Source organism: Callorhinus ursinus, unplaced genomic scaffold (assembly GCF_003265705.2).
Source record: "Callorhinus ursinus isolate GAN/ISIS: 27379988/994484 unplaced genomic scaffold, GSC_fseal_2.0 scaffold8, whole genome shotgun sequence".
Lineage (NCBI taxonomy): Eukaryota > Metazoa > Chordata > Mammalia > Carnivora > Otariidae > Callorhinus > Callorhinus ursinus.
The window spans coordinates 48,997,154-49,017,735 of NW_027397070.1; the positions used below are offsets into that span (position 1 = coordinate 48,997,154).

The following is a 20,582-nucleotide window of genomic DNA, read 5'->3' on the forward strand; positions in this document are numbered from 1 at the left end:
CAGCTCCCTGCCACCCCTGAGCCGGAGAGGGTCACTTTCCTGGACCAGCCCTGCCCTGGCATCCTGCGTCCCGCAGGAGTTGGGGCCTGCTAACCCAGACACTCAGCCTCCTGCAGGCACAGCTATTTCCTTCATCTATTTTTGCCTCTTTTATTAGGTGGCAGCAGGGCCTGCAGGCTAATTCTACCAGCGTGACTTGGCCACAACATTGTAGTTAAAGCAGAAAACCAGTACTGATGGGGATCATTTAGACCCCTGAAAGCCACTTTTGGCTTGAATTACTCAAAGGAGTGGTGGACAGAACTAATCAGCATCTAATTTGGCATTAGATCTGCCTCCTGGGGGTCCAAAAAGATGCCTTTTGATAAAGAAATCGGGATGGTAGCTTGAATCAAATCTAGGGGCCCTTCTAACAGACTCCTCCTCCTCAGAGACCAGTGACAAAAAAGGAGCCCTTTCATACCTGGCTGGAGAGTCAACCAATTCGATAAGAGTTCTTGAAAAAAATCTGAAGCAGAGATCACCAACACCTTAATAAAAACAAAAGCATCAGGTAAATCACCTGCCCCATGACACGCTCAGTGACAGTTCACATCCCCAGTGCTGACAATGACTGTTCCAGGTTTTACCACTATTTTACTGATTGCGTTTTTGAGCCTAAAAAGCAGAACAACAGAGCTAAAAACATAACTGTGGACTTGGGTGGAATTGTGCCCCTTCCTAACAGATGGGGCAAATTCTCTCTCCTGTATAATGGGTACAATACGTACCTTATCAGATCATTAGAGAGGACACATAGAGAAGCACCAGCACTTGGTGGCATCTGGCAAACGTCCCCTAAGAACGGCTGGACTCCAGAGCCCAAGTGTCTTCCCTGGAGCAAGAATATTTTGAAAAGCTAGTTAATTGGCCAAATTGTGAATCATAGGCCAAGGACTCACCTCACTCAGAATCACCTGGGGGAACCTGTTAAATTCAGCAAATTTTATGGACTCCACCCCTAATAGATTCTGACTCAGTGTGGGGTTTAGCCCATGTTTAATAAATACCGCAGGTGACACTGAGGTCAGGATGCAATTTGAGAAGCACCCCAACCTGTTAAGAAAATCTAAAATCCTTCTTTGGAGGAACCCAAAGAAGCACATTTGGGACTTTTTGTGACTAACGGGACAAAGGCCCCGACATGTTCTGTCTTCCAACAGACGAGGGAAGTCAGCAGGATCTGGCAGGGTTCGTACCACTGGTTGTTTTAAACCCTGGTAAGAATTCAACCTGACTGGTCTTTCCCGACCTAGGACCCTTTAGGAGATACATCAGACAGAGGAAAACGGGACAAACCATCCTGGTGACTGGGCGGTGGTGGTGTTCATGCTGGATGCATGGCCACACGCATGCCCTCCCGGGGTTTGGGACAGGAAGAACAGCGAGTCAAGACATTGACCTCACCAACACTGGACCCAAGCAGGGGGAGGGGGCCCTCTCCTGGGCCTGGCACTGGCCATGCCTGAAATCCTCCCTTTAACAGGGTCACGGACTTCTCCAACACTGTTTCTCCCCACACACACACCTGTGCCCTGAGCCCGTAGCCACCTGCACGGTGCCTCTTTCTCCTTTGTCGAGTTTGAATAAACACCATTTTACAGCTGACCTGCTCTCCAGCCCCTTCAAGGCTCCTTTCCAACCCCCTTTATCTTCCGTCATCTGTGGCCTGACATGGTAGCAATTTCGCCTGTCACTTAGGTTACAGATCAAAAAAGTGGCCAGCTAAACTCAGTTTGGGTATTAGACAACCACTAGGTACAGATTAAATTTAGACAATGTGTTTAAGTGTCAAGTTATATTAGAGAGGAGGGGAATTAGCAGATTCCTATGAAAACAGACTCTGGGATGTCTTTATCTTCTTATTTAATAAAAAGTTTCTGCTGGGGCACCTGGGTGGCTCAGTTGGTTGGGTGGCCGATTCTTGATTTCAGCTCTGGTCATGATCTCAGGGTCCTGGGATCGAGCCCATTGTTGGGTTCCCCACTCAGTGTGGAGTCTGCTTGGGATTCTCTCTCCCTCTCCCTCTGCTCCTCCTCCCACTCTCTCTCTCTCTCTCTCAAATAAATAAATTTGGAAATTTATTAAAAGAATAAAGTAAATAAATAAAAACAGTTTCTGCTAAAAGATAATTAAAATATGCCTGTGCTAATAATCATGTCGATTGCCCCAGACAAGAGAAGGGGAGTGAACTTGGATCCCATCTGGTGACGCGACACCCGGCCCTCTCTGGCCCTGTAATATTTTAGTTGCACTGCAGTATTTTTAGACTGTGGTCCAGGACCAGACTAATAAACTTACCTCTAGATGGGATGGTTATGGAAACATTAGCTCTCTGAGCATCTCCAGGTGGTGGCTTGGGACACATCTTGTCTCATCCTACTTTCCGATGTGTCTCTGTTCTTCCCCAAGTGCCAGGAGGGACAGTGCAGTGTCTGGTAAGGGTACAGGTCCACTTCCGTCATCTTACAGGTATAGTCCTCTGGGCAACTCTGCGTTGGATCCCCTGGGCGCAAACCACTTAGTCTGGAGTGTGTGCCATTTACCGCTGACTTAGAAGTCCTCCCGTCCCCAAGAACTAGCGAATGTGCCCCTGAGGTCCGGCCAGCACCTCCCAGGCTCCCAGGCAACACCGTACAAGTGTGGGTAGGGGTAACTCACATCTACATCCAACCTCTGCACTCCAGGAGCCCCGCCCGCCCAGCTGGGTGAAGGAGTCGCAAACACAAGCATGGGCGGCTTGGGTTGGGCTGCAAACAGGGCTCCCTACACCTCTGCTGAGGCTCCCAGTTCTTCATCAGACAGAATCTGAAAATAAAGTGCTTTATTGCTGAGGATCACAGAGAGCTTCAGGGCAGCTGTCCAGGGGCTGAGGTCTCCACCTTTTGGAGCTTTTGTCAACAGGACAGTTGGGACTTCAGCACTTCAGCTCCACAGAAGGCAAGGATGTATGGTTTGGGGGGCTAGGGGGCAGGGGAGAAACACAAGGTGTGCTAGGGGAGCCGATTAGGTGCATCTCTTCCCAGCTCTGAGCTCGGTGCATTCAGTAACAACAGCTTGGGAGCGTGAAGTAGGCCATGGTGGGAGTGTTTACACCACAGAAATCTAGGCTTCCCTGATTTCCCACCAACCCTGTCCAGAGAACTGGTTTACCAGTTCACCGTGGGGCACATCCTCCTGAGCGTAGCTCTGAGCCCACCCCAAGCCGTGCCATCTCCCAGGCCTGCACATGCCTATAACCTGGACAGAACAGAGGTGCTGGACAAAGAAAGGGACCTGAATTGGTTGACTTATTCCCTGCCTGGAGCCAGCCCTTGTCTCTGCCGCCTCAGCCTGTCTGTCCACATTTGGCCCCACAGATTGACTTCAGCCCTACACAAAAGGGATGTCCCCTGAAAGGCACTTTGGAGCCGAGGACAACCTGTTAGGGACCCAGTCCTCGTCTGTGGTGGCTCCCAGTAGGGGTGGGGCAAGAGGGCCTCGTGCCACCACCCAGAGGTAAGGAGGGGGCTGCTCAGGAGGCTGGCTGCCCGCCTGGCAAGGGGCAGCTGTAGCACCTTGGGGCCCGGGCCTCCCGCCACAGGTCCTTGGAACCACGGTGTGCATGGAGAGCTGGGCCCTCGCCTGTGCCCAGAGCCCAGCTCAGGGGGAAGGGGGAAGAAAGTGCGTGGCCAGGCTGGGACACTGCCTCCCAGTGGGCAGAAGGCAGACCCCACAGACACACATTTCCCCGGTATACCCCTCTACCTCAGGGACTGAGCTCCCTCCCTCGCCCTGGGCCTCCCCCGACCCTGTATACCACTCAGCCTTGTCCCCAGCCCCACCCCGACACCTGGGGTGCCCACCTGCCTGGGGTTCACAGGCGGAGGGCCGGTGGCAGCAGGCCGGCATCACCGGGTCTGGGCAGAGGCAGGGCGAGGGGTCTGCAGGGCGGGCGGGTTCTCGGGCACAGCGGGGCCCCCCCACACACACCCGTTAGTACTCCTTAGCCTCCTGCAACTGGGCCAGGTATTCGTCCTCAGGAGGGTTGTCGGCGCAGGCCCGGCCGTTGTCTGGGGGCCGCGCGGCATGGTAGCGGCTCCAGTCCCCCTTGCAGAGGATCCAGGGCAGCGTGGCCACCCTGAAGGGCAGCTCGGGCAAGAAGTGGGTGCTGACGAGGTCGGGAGCGCCGGCGCCCTTGCCCCAGGTCAGCAGCTGGCTGCCCGCGCCGTAGCGGCGGTGCTGGGCGGCCAGGGCGCGGCTGGCCACCGACGGCGGGGAGCGCAAGCAGAAGCGCGCCAAGGGCTGCTACAGGGCCAGGTGCTCCCGCGGGCCGCTCGCATCCCCCCAGCGGAAGCTGCGGTCCCGGGGCTCATCCTGCAGGCTCACGGGGCGCTGGACATGGGCCTCCAGTGGGTACATGCAGGGGCAGCCAGGCAGGTCCTGCAGCACGTGACTCAGGTACTTGGCCAGGAAGTCACTCTTGCAGTTCAGCCACTCCTCACAGCTGTCCACATCTGCAGAGGGGGGAGGGGAGGCAGTCAGCCCCCCTCCCCCCTCCCCAGGTGGGGTGGAAGCTGATCAAAGCTGATCAGGGACCAATGCCCGGAGAGAGAGGGTCCCACACCAGAGCTGGGTGCAGTCGGCCCCGGCCTCCCCTGTGGACAGAGAAGGGCTACCACACACCCTGCAGGAAACGTGAAGCGAGAGGCCACGTCTCAGAGTGGATGTTGGCCAAGGGGCTGGCGGAGGGCCCTGGAGGCTGTCCCTTTACGTGCTGGATGGTGGGAAGGAGCTGGGGTCTTGGGGAAGGAGCTGGGGGGGGGGGGGTTGGGGGCAGGGAACACTGTTTTAAACAATTCCACTGTCTTCACCATTGGTCTATTCTCGTTCTTACCTCCACCAGTCTCAGGCTCACTCTGTCTCTCTGGGCCCCCGGAAGTCCCCTCTGTCTATGCTGGCCTCCTCCATTCTCTCTCCCTTGGGAATGTGGCCTCTGATTCTGGCCACAGAGAACACATGGCTAGCTTCCTCTTTGCTCCAGAACATGGGGGCACACTCTGCCGTGTGGTGCTCAAGCTGGCCATGTGTGTCTCTCCTCCTAAGACCTGAGCTCCTTGAGGGCAGATCCCCGGCCTCGCAGGCTCACCCCACCAGCTCAGGGAGCGTCAGAGGATTGAGCATAGGGCCCATCTGCAAGGGGGCCTGTCGGCAGCTGCCTCCCTCCTTTGTGGGGTGCAAGTGACACCAAGAGATGCAGATGCAGGACATTCTAGTAAAAACAGCCTGCTCCCAAGCTGCTGGAAGGAGCAGTTCCGGAGTTCTGGCCCCTGACCTGTTTCTGATAGCACCCCTTCCCACACAGACCCTGCCTGAGAGCCTCCAGAGTGACCGGGAGTGGAAGGCAGAATATCCCCATCCCAGCCTGCAGCCAGGCAGAATATGCCCCACCGGGTGGTCTCCCATCAGGACCCTCTTTCCAGCAGGAATGTCAGGCTGGGAAAGGCCAATGGCTTGGTTAGGGGGACTCAAAAAGACCAGGGCCCCTTTACTGGGGAGGCTCACCTTCCAGCTGGAACATGTACTAGCTCTCCATGGATGGAAGTGAGATTCTTGTCTGTGCAGTGATGCTCCACCCTCCCGGCGAGGTTCTCCCCAAATCCCCAGGAGCAGGGCCTAGCTCCTCACTGACCTGGACCGAGCATGTGCGTAGCATTGTGGGCCAGGGGCTGCCACTGCTCACTGGGGAAGCCCAAGGGGTCCTTGTCCTCGGTGCCTTTGGGAAGAGAGGCGGCCAGGCTGGTGGGGCCCTGGTGCACCTCTGTGCTCCCAATGGGGAGGCCCAGCCCTCACTAGGCTCTCGGTGCCCACAGCATCTGGCCTAGGCCTGGGCCGAGGCCAGACCCCTGCATCTGTGAGCTGCCTGCATCCCTTCCCCCGGCCCTGCCCTCAAACAAGGCCCCCATTCCCAGGGCACCAAGCCCAGCATGGAAGCGGCTGCCTTTGCAGGCCCTGGGGCTCATCTCACCAGGACAAGGGTGCAGGTCGCAGGCTCGGGACTCGGTGGCCGTGCAGGTGGAGCCGCAGGGCCGAGTCCTCCTCTGGCTGCCGCTGCTGCAGCTCCCACCACAGGGAGACCAGGGGCTCCACTCCTCTGGAAGCTCATAGTCTGGGTCAAGGCAGGGAGCCAGGGGTGAGTGAGCAGAGCCCACAGGGAGCATCGGTGCCAATCAGCAGAAGGCGCCCCTTCCTCAGGAGGATGCCACCCGCGCCAGGGCTCCCAGCCTAGTGGACGAAGCATGGGCTGGACTTTGGCCCCCACCTGTCCCTCAGCTGGCACCCCTGTGCAGTGGACCCCCGTGCGGGTCATGTCAGTCAAAGCCACAGTGACAAGACCGCCCTGGCACTGGGATGTTAAGGAAGATCCTGACTTCCCATGTTCGGGACCCAGGCCTGGCCTGAGGAACCTGACGTACACCATGATGGCACGTGCAGGCCTCCCGCTGCACAGGGCTGAGAGCCGGGGGGGGGGGTCTCTGTGGGATCCCCAAAGTCCTGACATAGCCAGCTCTCTCCTCACTTCCCAGGAGGGTCTGAGCAGGCAGGCACCAACATTTTAAGGACAATTAATGGATGAAGAGCTGAAAGGCATGAAAATTCTGCCAGTTTACATTATTTTGGTGAACTGGGGAAAACCTGCTGGGCCTCAGTCTTCATCACGGCACCGCCGTCCAAGGACGAAACGCCAGGGCTCTGGGGAGAATGGCTGCCACTGTGCATGAGACAGGTCCGTGCCCAGGGAAACCTGAACTGCAGCATAAAAAATAAGAACAGCCGTCACGGGGGCTGGCCAGGCGTGAGGGGGCATTTTCTGGACAGTCTGGGCTGTTATGTTGCATTCCAATAAAAACAGCCAATATTTAGTCTACTATATGCTGGCACTTGAAGTGCATTAACTCAGTACCCTCTATACCCAATCTTATGTAGTAGCGGTGTCATTCTCCATTCTAGAGAGAGAGGAAATGAAGCGCAGAGAGGTTTAAGTAACTTGCTGGTAAGCGGCAGAGACAGGATGCAAACCCCACACAGTCTGAAAACGAGGTCAGTTGTGAGTGGTGGGGTTTATAATATTTCCCAGTTTGTTGGCAACTGACAGATACGAATATATATCAAATTAACAAATGTCCGTCCTGCTGAGGGCGGGGGGGTCTCAAGGCTGTTGTGAAGGTCAAACGTTTGGGGAGAAATAAAACCCCAAATTTTGCAAGCAATGGGTCATGTTGCTACTGAGGGGATGACGGTGTTTCTACAGGCCTAAGCTCCCGGTCTCCACCGCTGCCCCTGCTCGGGAAGCTCTCGGGCCTCTCTCTCGCCCCATTTCCACTCAGGACCTCCAGAGGCGGCAGCCGGGGACGCCAAGATGGGAGCGCTCAGCATAGCCGTCTGTCTCCTTGAAGGCCCAGTCCCCGGGGGCCAGCCAGCCCTGCTCCCAGCTGTCTGCACTGAGCCCGGGCTCCCCCTCCTCATCGCTGTCCTCCTGGGCCTTGCTCTCACCGTGCTCTGCAGGGTAACCCTCCTCCTCCTCTTCGTCCCCTGGGGCTCTGCCCTTGAGATCAGTCCTCCCCTCCTCACCCTCCAGGTGGCCGCAGAATAGGGGCCAGAAGAGCTCCTTGGCGGGCAGCCAGCTTGAGGCACCCTGGGGCCAGCAGCGGCTGGGCTCGGCGGTAGGTCCATCTCCACCTCGGCCTGGGGCTCCTCCACCACCTCAACGGTCACCTGCAGAAGGACAGACCCAGGCCGGCCGGCAAAGGAGGGCTCAGGGCAAGACTCCAAAGACAGGATCATGACGAGTGCCGGCGGCAGGGACAGAGGCCCTCCCTTCCCTCCAAACCGGCTCATTTTCTTCACCAACCTTCCTGGCCTCCCAGGGCACAGGGGGTCACGATTTAAGCCTTGGCTGGGCATCCAAATCCCCTGGGTATCCAGACTCCTTGACTCAACCCTCAACACGCATTTAACTCCCTGACGTGGAGCCAGGCGCGGCGGCTTTAACATTGTGCCAGGATAGAGACCCACTCGTTTAAGAGACGCGGGCTGTGAATGGTGACTCTACGGGCCTGCGGGCTGCCCAGCCAGAGGGGCCGCCAACAGCCCTGGGGCTCATTGTGGGACTGGAAAATAACAGCAAAGATAGCAAACTCCCTCAGCGGCCCCGGGTTGGGGGGGGGACAAGGGGGGGTAAGGGAGTTCCCTCACTCGCCCCACGGTGGATGGGAAATAAGGAACATGAAATCATTTATGTGGAAGTGAACTTTGAAAACATTATTTTGACTATTATAAAATAATATGAGGGGCGCCTGGGTGGCTCAGTCGGTTAAACGTCTGCCTTCGGCTCAGGTCACAATCTAGGGGTCTTGGGATCGAGCTCCGCATCGGGCTCCCTGCTCAGTGGGGAGTCTGTTTCTCCCTCTCCCTCTGCTTCCCCCTCCCCCCGCTTGTGTGTGCACTCTCTCTCAAATAAATAAATATTTTTTAAAAAAGAATATTAGATTCTACACTTTTTTGTGGCCTTTTCTCTTTTGATGGGAGTGTTTTGTAAACTGTAGATGCTGCACAAAATGCAGAACTACTACCGTCAGGGATTGAGGACCAGCAGCGGGGAACGTAAACTGGAATCCCACTGGCCCCATAAAGCCCCTCTGTGGCGGGCAGCCCCCCACTACCGGCCCACCCCATTCTGCACGCAACCGAGCCTACAGAAAGGGTTGGGCCTGGGTGGGGGCCACAAATCACTCCTCCCCCAGATTCCTGGAAGCCCCTGCAGCTCACGAGGCTTCTCCTCTCGTCTGGTCTTTATGACAGCCCTGCCAGAGCCGTCTGTCCCTCGTCATGGGCTAGAAAACAAGGGCTCAGGGGGCCACGTGCCCCGCTGAGTCTGTGGCTAGTAAGTGGATGAGCAGTACTCCCACTACTCCATCTTCTGTGACCCCGAACAGGACCCCCGCCCTACAAGGAATATAGGATGGGAACACTGTTCATCCCAGCTCCTCTCCAGGGGTCCACTGGGCCCACAGCCCTCCTGTAGCTCTCACTTGGATATTGGGGTTTGGGGCACTCAAGTCTGTGTTGGCCAATCCTGGCAGCTTCTGCAGCTCAAGCAGCAAGGGAGTGTCCTCCAGGGTCCTGGGAGGGGCCGCCCTGTCTGGGCTCAAGGCTGCTGGCTCACTGAGAGCCCGGCACCTATGACGGCATGGCCCTGCCTGAAGGCGTTCTGGGGAGCAGTGGGTTCCCCTCTTCTTCCCTAGGAGAGCTGGGATCTGGGAAGGCTGATACCTGAAGGAGAGAGAGGGGGAGGGAGGGGTGATTGGGATCAGGGCTTGCCCCAAGTGGACTTAAAGAGGGGGATTCAGGAGCCCTGGGGTCTGTCCACGTCACAACTACCCGCCTCCCCCGTGTGACTATGTATCCGAACATACCTGCTTCACCACCTCAGAGGGTGAGTGAGGCCATGTCCACAGACTGTTTGGACAGATGGTGCCCACATGAGGCATGATGGGGCTAAATCAGGTTTTTACACATGGAAGAGACACAAGCCAACCTCCTCATTTCACAGATGAAGAAAACTGAGGTCTAGAGAGGGAAGCATGTGTTTCCAAATGCAGTTAGCAGACCACATGCTCTTGCCTGGGAAACAGACAGCGGGCCTCCCAAGTCAGGGCAGCAAGGCCCAGAAAGGCCCACAGGGAAGTGAGGGCAAAACCTCGGCCCTCCCCCAGCAGGCTCCCCGGCCACTGGCCCTCCCAAGCCGTCCAGGTGGGGGCTGTATTCCTTAGCATCCCTGACCACTGCTACCTTCCTTCCTCCAACTGCCCACCTGGGGCCCATTCCAGGGGCTGGTACGGCTGTCTGTCTGCCAGTTAATTCCCTCCACCGGCCAGTGCCCCTGGGGGGTCCACACCCGGACTGTCCCTGCTTCTGCTCAGATAGTAAGTGAAAGACCCTGGTTGTCTCTGACTCCAGCTGCAGCCCTCACCTGCTCAGACAGTGGGACACTAGGGTGGCCGTCCACCTACTTGCAGGCTGCAGCCATTACTCAGGTCTCCACAACAGGACGGAAAGAGCACTGTCCAGAGCTGCCTTTATGAGCCTCAGGGGCTGGGAGCCTGTGGATTCTGCCCCGACTCAGTCCACAGCCTTGACCCCATCTCCCACCACCTACCTGAAACGGTGTGAAAAAACACAGGTCTGGACGGTCAGATCAGCTTGGGTTCAAATCCCAGCTCAGCCTCTTACTAGCTCATTCAACTTGATCTGCAAAATGAGGATAATTTCTACCTGGAAGGATTGTCAGAATTTTATTTATCAAACATCTCCCCAGCATCTGTGTGCCAGGCACTTTTCTAAATACTTAATCTCTCATGTCATCCTCCCAACAACCCTCAGAGGTAGGTGCTAGCTATCATCCCCATGGAAATGGACAATGGAAGCTGAAGCACAGAGAGGGCAAGCAACTTGCCCAAGGTCACACAGATATTTAGTGGCAGAGCCAGGATTTGAACCAGACAGCCTGGGCCCAGAGCCCACACTCTTCTTCTTCTTTTTTTTTTTAAATTTTATTTTTAAGTAATCTCTACACCCAACGTGGGGCTCGAACCCACAACCCTGAGATCAAGAGTCACACGCTCCACCAACTGAGCCGGCCAGGCGCCCCAGAGCCCATACTGCTAACTGTTATGCTCGGACACTACAGGCAAGAGTGTGGAGAGTCTACTTCATAAATCAGAGGCTTACTCAGTCTAGTGTCTCACTATGACTTTCTTTCCTTGGGTTGGAAAAGAGAATCAGAACCTTCGGTCTCTCCCCTTTTGCCCCTCCCTGCAGGGGTCCGCAGACACCCGGCTCCAAGGCTCCTGCATTAATCACTGTGGGAGCACAGTGGGAGCCTGGCCCTGGAGTTGGCAGCCGAGTCAAAGGGCTCTGGTCTGGACAGCCAGGCTGGACGAGCAGAGACTGACAGCTGAGTAACAGAGCAACTCAGCCCCTTCGCTGACCAGTCCCGGAGGCCTGGCACATCCCCAGGGGCGGCCTTCCTGGCAGCTCCCAGCCACAAGGCCACCAAAGCCCTAACTGTCCCTGTGACGTGGCTCAGCGGCTCCCCTGTCTGCGGCCTCCGGGGCCCAGGGACAGACAGTCTCAGGACAGCAGGACCTCAGGGTCTGCTGCCTCTCTGGCTGATGCAGAGGTCCCTGCCTCGCGAGCAGATAGTTAGGCAGTGGTTCTCAGTTGTTCTCAGTGGTTCTCAAATGAGGACATTTGGTCAGGTCTGGAGACATTTGTGGTTGTCGCAATTGCAGAGGGGTGCTACTGGCACCTTGTGGGTGAGGCTAGAGATCCTACGACACACAGGACAGCCCTCGTACAAATCATCCAGCCCAGAATGTCAACTATGCTGCGGTTAAGAAGCCCTGCCCTCGGGGCACCTGGCTGGCTCAGTCCGTAGAGCATGTGACTCTTGATCTCGGGGTCATGAGTTTGAATCCCACACTGGGTGTAGAGATTACTTAAATACATACATACATACATACATAAACTTAAAAAAAAAGAAAAAAAGAAACTCTGCTTAAAGTCAGGCCACTTAGGTCTGAATCCCTAGATAGCCTGGCTTCTGACCTGTGGGACCCTGACAGGGGACATATCCTCTGTGAGCATCCTTATCTGTAAAATGGGGAACAGTGATGGGAAAGAGCTGGTATCCAGCAGGTGCTCGGAAGGCGCATTTCCAGCCCTCTTCAACCTCTCCACTCCGGGTGCCCAGGTGGACCAGGTGATGAGCAGAGGCCTTAGAAAACCCCAGCTAAACATCCCAGGCACACATGCCACCCTTCTCTGGAGCTGCTCTCAGGGCCCCTTGCCCCGTGTTTCAGGCCCCAGGGAACCCCAGGAGTGGAGTGGAGGGGGGACACCCGTCTTAGTTTGTTCCTTCAGAAGCCAACCCTGACACGAGAATTCGAGGGCAAGTCATTCCTTTGGAAGGTGATCCCAGGAGACAGGAGCAGGGAGAGGGGGCGTGAGTCAGGGACGGGAATCAGCTAATATAGAACGCTCCCAGGTTAGTGACCCCGGGGGGCAAGTGGGGCTCAGTCCCATTGGGTGTCTCAGCTTCTCCCCCAGAAGCGGGGGGCTGGGCTACGTACCTACAAGCCCCGCCGGTCACTGGTTGAGGGCTGCCAGGGGGAGGAGAGGATTTGCTCCCTGGGCGCCTCAGGCTGGCCGTGACAGCTCAGAGCAGGCCCTAGTGGCAGCGACAGCCGTCCGGTGGCTAGATACCAGCAAGTGGAAGAAAGGGCTGCAGAAATCCGGGTAGAGCCCTCCGCGCCTTGCCCCGCCAGTGCTGTGAGCACATCTTCCCTCCCGAGCCTGGGCCAGGCCCTTTAGGTGCCTCTGTCACCCCGGCTAGACTGCAGGCAGGACTTCAAGTCCACTTCGTTCCTGCTGCAGCCTGCGCCTAGCACAGTGCCTGGCACACAGCAGGAGCTCAATCAATCACTGTTGAGTGACAGAACGAACACTAGCAACCCCGAGGGCTGAATGTGACCCTGTGTTAATGATGAGCCTACGGAGGCTCAGGCGGGGTCAGGGATTGACGGGAGGTCACCAAGGTTACCGTATTGCGCCTGGGTTCAAACTCAGCTCTGGCTGATCTTAACGCCCATGCCTGGGTGCACACACACGTGTGTGGACACTCACGACAACCTCCACGAGCAACCACCTCTGGATTCACAAAGCACTTCCGCTTTTGTCATCCTGCTGGCCGCCAAATGGATGGTAACAGGGGAGGGCGGGAGTCCACCCGGCCCGGGTTCCAATCCCAACGTGTGCACTTCCGAGCTGTGTGACCGTGGGCAGGTTAACTAAATTGGCCTTAAACTCAGCCTCCATAAATTAAGGAAACAGCAGTCTCTGTCTTGTGTGGTTGCTGAGTTAGAAGGAGGGCTGCCTCACACATGGCCAGTGTGCAGTGAACCTTACCTAGAGGTGGTGACAGATGGTTGAGAGAGAGAGAGACCCCGTCACCAGGCACCGTTAGTTCTTTACATCTTGGTTGGTCTGAAGTCCCCAGCACCACCACTGACGTGGGAACTCTGGGGGGCGTATTCCCGTGGCCTGAGTTCTGAGGCTCCAGCCCCTTTAAGAACACCTGTCCTATCCCATGGGACCGCCGCTCCCATCTGTTAGCCTCGCAAGTGGAGTTTCGCACAGGCACAAATACCCAAGTCCGTTCTTTGGGGGAATGGTGTCAACGCCCAGACAGACATGAGATATGTAGATATATACCAAGATCTATGCCCCCCCCCACACGTGCATCCTCCCAGGCTTGGCCAGGCAGCCCTTGACCCACGTGCTTCCAGTCAACAGAAAAGCCCTTCCTGCACCGCATGAGCCTGCCCGCTAAGCTGCTTCAGCCCCCTCAGTTCACCCCGGCCTCCCTTCCCTCTGCCGCAGGGCTCAGGAACTTGCTCTGGATAATGAACCCGGCGGCCAGGTGCAGCCCGGCGCCCCCCTCCCCCCAGCCCCAGCAGTCCACGCCCATGCATACAGAGCCAGGCCTCTCACGCGGTCACCTTGGCCTCCCAGGAAGGGCCGGAGACCTAGGGCTCAACGGCACCTGCCTCTTCAGCCAGGCCAGAGGACCCCAGGCAGAGGAGGGCGCTGGACTTCACCCTCCAGCCCTCCCGGCCCCCAGCTGAGACCTCAGAGCTCCTCGTTCTCATGAGAGTACTAGTGATGGGGCTGGCTGCATGCTGGGTGCCCTGTGTCCTCGCACAGGCTGGGCATCTGACTGACCCCTCTGAGAGGCCCCACCTTCTCATTCTGCACTGCGCCCCCCCAACTACGTAATCAGTGTTGCCAAGCATGCTCACTGAATTCTCATGCCCCTTGGGGCAGGTGCTCGCGTCCTCCTCACTTCAAAGACGAGGCAGCCGAGGATCAGACAGGTGAGGTAATTTGGCTGGGGTCACCCAGGGGGCTGGCGGAACAAGACTCGAGGCAGATGGTCTGGCTGGAGGGGCTGTGCCTTAGCCCTTGTGCTTTGCCAACTCCGAGCAAGGGCTGTACCTTCTGGTTTGCGGACCGCCGCTCAGGTGCAGAGTGTGCCGAATGACCGAAACACTAGAGCAGGATATTCTGCTTCTCACAACCATCTTTCCGTTTGATCTTCGCAACAACCCAGTGAGAGGCAAAGGGAAGGAACGAGATAGGGAGACCGAGAGCCAGTGAGGCGAGGACTTGCCTGGGACGACCAAGCAGCCCAGCCTCCTGGCCCCCGTTCCTATACTTCCCTTTCTTCCTCAACCAGCTCTCCAGTAGTTCCAAATTCTGAGCAGGAAGAATGGTCTGGAGGGAGAGTGATGGTCACAGTCAAGGTCCAAGGAGGTAGACAGCTGCCAGGGGAGGCTGGGGGCGAAGCCACAGGCTTGGCATCACACACGCCCGCGTGATCCTCACTCACTGACTGGGCTAGGAAGTGGGCACACCCTAACCAAAGAAAACCGACCTGTAGGAATATATCTGCTTCTTGGTGCCCCGGCCTGGCAGCTGAGACCTTTCCACCCATCACGCCCCTCCTGCACTCCAGCCCTTGATGCCAGTCACCTGGCTGGATGACGCCCAGGACCGAAGCGCTGACTAAGCACCCCGGCCATATGTGTGACGCTGCCCCAGGCCCGCAGGCTCCTTCCTCTGGGCCTGAGCTCTTCACTCTCAGCCCGCCCCCTCACGCGTGCATCCTTCCGTGGGGATTGCATCCCTGTTGCTACAGCAGGAGAGCCTGCAGCTCCGCCCCATGGGGGACCCTTCCTGCGGGGCAGTCCGGGCAGCCTGGAATGCTGTCCCCTCCCTCCTCTCTCTCCCCTAGTTCTCATCTCCATCACCCTCTTGTGGCCCCAGGTCCTCAACTCTTTCCCCCACCCCCAGGTCTTCCCTTGCCTGCCCAGGAGGCGGGGGTGCCAGGGCGAGGTGTCCAGGGGTCCCGGAGTTAAGCCAAGCTGGGTTTCAATCCAGCTGCAGAACCCTGGGTTAGTTATTAGACCCACTGTCTGTTTCCTCATCCCTAAAACGAGGAAAATAAGACAAGGAACACAAAATGCTAGGCTGTGGCTGTTTGGGTGGTGTTCTGATCCTAACTAGAGCAGAGCTCTGTCATTCCTTGCCCATCTAGCACCCACCAAATCCTTGTAACGACGATGCCACACACGTGCACCGTGCTTTCTCACCCAGCAGGCCAGCCGACAGAATGGGCTCTCTTACTCCCATTTGATTGTGGGGGTAAACTGAGGCTCAGCAACAGGCCTGCCCAGAGAGAGGGTGGCACATTTTGTTCCTGATGCTGATGATTTCAAGACTTTTCAAGACTTCAGATGAGCAGGCTGGGGTATGTCAGGCAAAGATGGACCACAAGGTCACTGGTATAGCTCTTGAAATGACAGCCCTGGCTCCCAAGCTCAGTTAGGCTTACCGGCTCAGTGCCTTGATATTTCCTTCTGGAAAATGGGAATAACACCCATGTGCGACAATGAAATAACATCGCATAAAGTACTTCGCACAGACTCTGCAAGGCCCAGAGGAGGCTTACTTTCCCTCAGTCATCCTGTACCTTTAGATTGCGGGGGCGGGGGGGGCTTATGTTCTTCAGCTTCTTCAAAGTCTTTGGAGTTGTCAGTTATTTCTGACATATCACCTAAGGCCCTAGAATAGCACTCTGCCTTATCTCAACAGGATTTCTTAGCTAACACCTTGACGTGGAACAGCTTTAACACACATCACCCAGACTTATGAAGCAATGTTTGAGCTAGACGGGATCACGGAGATGACTTAGTCCCTCATTTTAAATGTCAGGAAATCATCCAAGGTGAGTCATACATGAGTTAATGACCCACTGGGACCAGAACCCCAGGCCCTGGGATCCAAGCTCTGTTTTTCCTTCATGGCACTAATTTGCTTTAACATGTTTTTGAGGGTTCTGCCAGGCCCTATGCTAGGGCTGGGAATATGACTTTGGCTCTGAAATAACTCATCCTCTAGGTTAGTCTTGGAAGATCTGGCAAACATATAAAAAATAATCACAATACAAAGCAGCAAGTACTAAAATAGAAAATATGTCAAATGAGTAGGGGGAAAAATGTCAATTCAATTAATTGTATGACCACTGTCATCTCCACTTAGGAGGTGGGACTGGCCAGAGGCTGTTCAGTTCCTCTGGATTTGTCTATAGCAGTGGTTGCCAACAATGGTGAGGGGGAGGGGTGTCCCTCAGGAAACACTGGGCAATGTCTGTCTCTGTCCAGGAGTGGGTGCTACAGGCATCTAGTGGGTCAAGGCCAGGGATGCTGCTAAATATGCTACAAAGAATTATACAACCCAAAATGACAGGAGTGTGGAGGTTTAGAGGCTCTGGTCTATAGGATGTACTCTCAACAAGGGGCAAAAATTGGACATCAGGGGCAAAAAATCTTGGATATTACAATGGTTTGTAACACACCAAAGTGGCATAGTACATAGACAACATATTTATGGTATTAAAATTTCAGTGGGAGAAGCATTTAGTGGGAAAAATATCTAAAAGTCTCCTTAGGAGGGCAGCATTAAAAAAAAAAAAAGGTGGATAAATACCAGTCCACAGAGACCCCAAGTACCAGGCCCTTGCTTCCCACGGCGTCTGGAGGGCCTCAACAGCCTAGGCACTACTAGCCCCCAAGCTGGGGAACCACTCCCCCACCAGTTTCCTGCACCCCGCTGGGCCTCTCGGTGTCCTCATACAGAAAATGGGAAGAACTACTCTGTCCTCCTCCTAGAATAGCTCAGTGCATGGGAGGAGCCAGGACCCCCTGCCACACCAGTCTGCATTCCCTGGAACAAGTCTGGAGGGTTTTGTCCCCATGGGATGAGTGTCCACTGCTGTCCACGGAGGAACGGCTGGACGGCTGACCCCTTGTGCAAGGAGGCAGGTTTTGACAAACCGTGGTTCCTCTACACGTCTAAAGCACTTTTTTTCAACCCGCTCCTGTTTTCAGTCGCACCCCCAAAGCCCACTCACAGGCCACCCAGAAAGTGCCCGCCGCCCATCAGGTCTTAGAGACCTCTTCTGCTCTTCCAAGTGCGTAGTAATATCAAGGTCCCTGGCTGATCTGACTCCCCTGCAAGTTGAAAGACGCCACTCACTACCTCATCTCATCTCAATTCACACCCAAAGGGACTCAAATGCTTTGCAGGTCTGATTTGAGGCTGCACCGGCCGGTTATTCGGCCGGTCCAATCTCCGCAGCTCCGCGCAGCGCCGCGTTCGGCTCCCACCATCCCGGCCCCTCTTGGAGCCGCCCCTGGAGTGGGGCGGCGTGGGGGAGGGTCTGCAGGAGAGTTTCGCTCAGAGCCAGGCAGCCGCCGGCGGGACAGGCCGGGCTGTCCCGCGGGGTCCGCGCCCCGCGCTCAGCCCAGAAGTGGAGTCTCTCCCCCGCTGGCCCGCCGCCCGGCCGGGACGGAGGCTCCTGCAGGTCCGGCGCACCTGGCCCCCGCCCCGCGCCCGCCCTCGGAGGTCGCCGCTCGCGCCCCGGCCCCGCCGCTCACCTCCGCCAGCCTCGCGGGGCTTCGGGGCCGCGGCTTCCTCAGGGGGAGCGCCCGGTTCGCGGCCAGCAGCGCCGCCAGCAGCACCACGCCGAGGAGGAGCCCCGCGCTGCCGGGCAGTCGAGCCATCGTCTCCCTCCCGGCGCTGCTCCGCGCCGCGCCTCCCGAGCGGCTCCCGCGCGTCCCTTCGCGCCCGGCCTCGCCTCCTCCAGGGCCGGGAGCGCGCGGGGCTCGGCGCGGGAGGCGGGGGTGGGGGGGGAGACAGGCGGCCGCGGGGGCGCGCGGGGCGGGGGGCGCCGCGCCTTTCTCGGGTCAGCGCCCGGGACGTCCTCCGCGCTTCCCGGAGGGGCGGCTCCTCGGCGCGCCCAGACAGTCTCGGCCGGGCGGGCGGCTCCCTTTGATCTGGCCGCCTCCCCGCCCTGTGTCCCCGCCGCTGTCGCCGTCGTAGCCGCAAGCGAATTCCTGGCCGGGGGACGTCGCAGAGGCCGGCTCGCTCCAGCCCCGCGCTGCCGCTCCCGCGGGTCGCCCTGCCGGCGGGCGCGCCGACGGCGCAGGGACACTCGGACCGCCGAGGTCCGGCGGGCGGGGGACGCGCCGCACCCCGCGCGGGAGCCCTCAGCTCTTGGGCTTGTACCTCGAGGTAGGTTTGCTCGGGGAGGGAGGCCAGGAAGTCACCCCCACAAGGCTCCTCCAGCTCCTCTGCTGGAGGTGGAGCCCAGAGAAACACCTGCCACCGTGCGCCCGATTTCCTCAGGATGTTCTCAGAGCACGTCAAAAAACCAGAGAGGCTTGAGACTCAGATGTGATCATAAAGTCCCAGAAGGACAGCAAACGGCTGGACACGTGTGAGGTCGTGGTCAGAAGATCGTGCCCTGCCACTGGGTGTCACCTAGTTTTATCCTGGGTAAAACAATGGGACCACCCACTCCCTCTAGCGAGACCTTCATGCGGGGAATCCTCACATGTAGGGTACGCAGGTCATGAAATAAAAGCTCGGCTCATGATAAATATCAAGAAGTCCGAGGAGAGTGACAATTTTTGTGGCCTGATGGGGATTGTAAGCACAGTGAGACAAGGCAGGTGGGGGGCGGGGCAGGACTGGAGGGTTGGGGTTTGGACAGGTCAGTGAGGAGCAGTCAGAAGACACTAGGAGGGTGGCCACTCAGGGGCCACAAAGGCTGCCTAGGTTCAGGGCAGGGATAACAAATCCCTGGGGGTGCTGGGGAGGATGGCCAGGAAACCCACCATAGGGGTAAAACCTGGGATCTGGGTTTAGCCAAAGTGAAACTCTTAGGGGACTGAGCACAGTGGAGAGAAACCACTACTATCCGCAACAGCACAGCCCAGTACTCGCCAGTGTTTGGTGCATCACAGGGATTACAACCTGGGCCTGGAGTTGGCCACAGTGGTTTGAATCCTGCTTCTACCATTTATTAATAAATTATCATTGGACAAGGTCTTTGACCTCTTGGTGCTTTCGTCGTTTATAAAAGTGTGTGTGGGTGGGGGAGTACTGACCTTGCAGATGTAAGGAGTAAATAAGAATCTGTGTTAAAGATTTTCATTAGGATGAAGTTGCCATTTTTTGGTCAAAAGGGTCAAACATTGGCAATTTCATGTGTTTCAACCTAATAAGATGCTTGGTACACGGTAAACACTCAAATGTTAGCCAAAAGAAACTGGCCTTTGAGCACCTGCTACACCGTATGGCTTTTTCTAGACGAAAGGTGAGGCTACCTTGTTCTTTATTTTTTAGGATTTCTTTTTCACACCCAACCTATTTTGTCTTTTCGTCAAACTTCTGTACCTTCCACCAGATCAAAGTTAGAGCTCAAGTTCATTCCTCTGGATGGACCCGTCTCTGAGTCAGTCACTACAGCTGCGCTCCAAGCCCTTCTCCAGGCCCACCCCCCACCCCCCCTTCCCTAGACAGCTGTCCTAGCCTCCTGACTGGTCCTGCTAGATCCACTCTTGTTCTCACTGCCTCCTCACCAGTGCTGTTCGTTGTCTTCACTGGAAAACAACGCATGGTCTGATACAGCCTTCTGAGTTAATCTGATTCTAGTCTTTCATTCTTTGAGCTACTTTACAACTCTGTAGGTTGTAGGTAAGAATAGTCAAATCATTCTTGTCTACAGAAATGCAAATTGTGTCCTGCCCTCCAGAGGCTCATTTGACCTCCCAAAGTGAAAGCAACCAGTTTTGCCTTCATTTGCACATTCATTTCAATATTCTTGTTCTAGAAATTTTGTTTTTCAGTATCTCCTTTGATTGCTTGTCATATCCTTACCAGTTTACTCATTCAGGAGTTAAATAAAATCTTTAACTTGTGTTCATTTTTTTTGAAGATTTTTCTTTATTTTTTTTATTTATTCATGAGAGACAGAGAGAGAGAGAGAGAAAGGCAGAGGGAGAAGCAGGCTCCCAAGGAGCAGGGAGCCCGATGCGGGACTCGATCCCAGGACCCCAGGATCATGACCTGAGCCGAAGGCAGACGCTTAACCATCTGAGCCACCCAGGCGCCCACTCATGTTCATTTTTATATCTGTAAGGGAATCAGGATTTTTTTTGAGAATGACCTTCTAACAGTCTTGCTGTACCGTTAATTCCTACCTCCCCAATCTTGGCTCACAGCAACCACTTGTCCACTCTGTCACGATAGGTTAGTTTTGCCTTTCTAGACTTTTGTATTAATAGAATCATATTTATGTATTCTTTTGTGTTTGGCTTTTTTATTTGAGCATGTTTCTAAGATTCATCCATATAGTTGTAGGTATCAGCCATTGTTCCTTCTCACTGCTGAGTAGTATTCAATCACATGAACATACTACAATTTGATTATCCATTCACAATGCTGGCATTTAGATTGTTTCTAGTTTGGGGCTATTATGAATTAAAGCAGCTGTGAATATTCAAGCGCAAGCGTGCGCATGCTTTCACTTCTCT

The 20,582-nt window shown here is 56.0% G+C and overlaps 1 protein-coding gene across 1 annotated transcript; it reads right to left on the minus strand.

Moving 5' to 3' along the window:
• Window positions 1-477: 477 nt before the first annotated feature.
• On the minus strand, window positions 478-19,665 carry ISM2 (isthmin 2). Its single transcript, XM_025869198.2, is given in 16 exon segments — window positions 478-530; window positions 771-874; window positions 2,341-2,545; window positions 2,701-2,847; window positions 3,885-4,535; window positions 5,711-5,794; window positions 6,047-6,188; window positions 7,454-7,743; window positions 7,746-7,939; window positions 8,095-8,242; window positions 9,101-9,285; window positions 9,287-9,351; window positions 9,495-9,576; window positions 17,578-17,745; window positions 17,840-18,338; window positions 19,629-19,665. Coding segments are annotated over 12 exon segments (2,415 nt in total). The 3' UTR covers window positions 478-530; window positions 771-874; window positions 2,341-2,545; window positions 2,701-2,847; window positions 3,885-4,014.
• Between the last annotated feature and the right edge of the window lie 917 nt (window positions 19,666-20,582).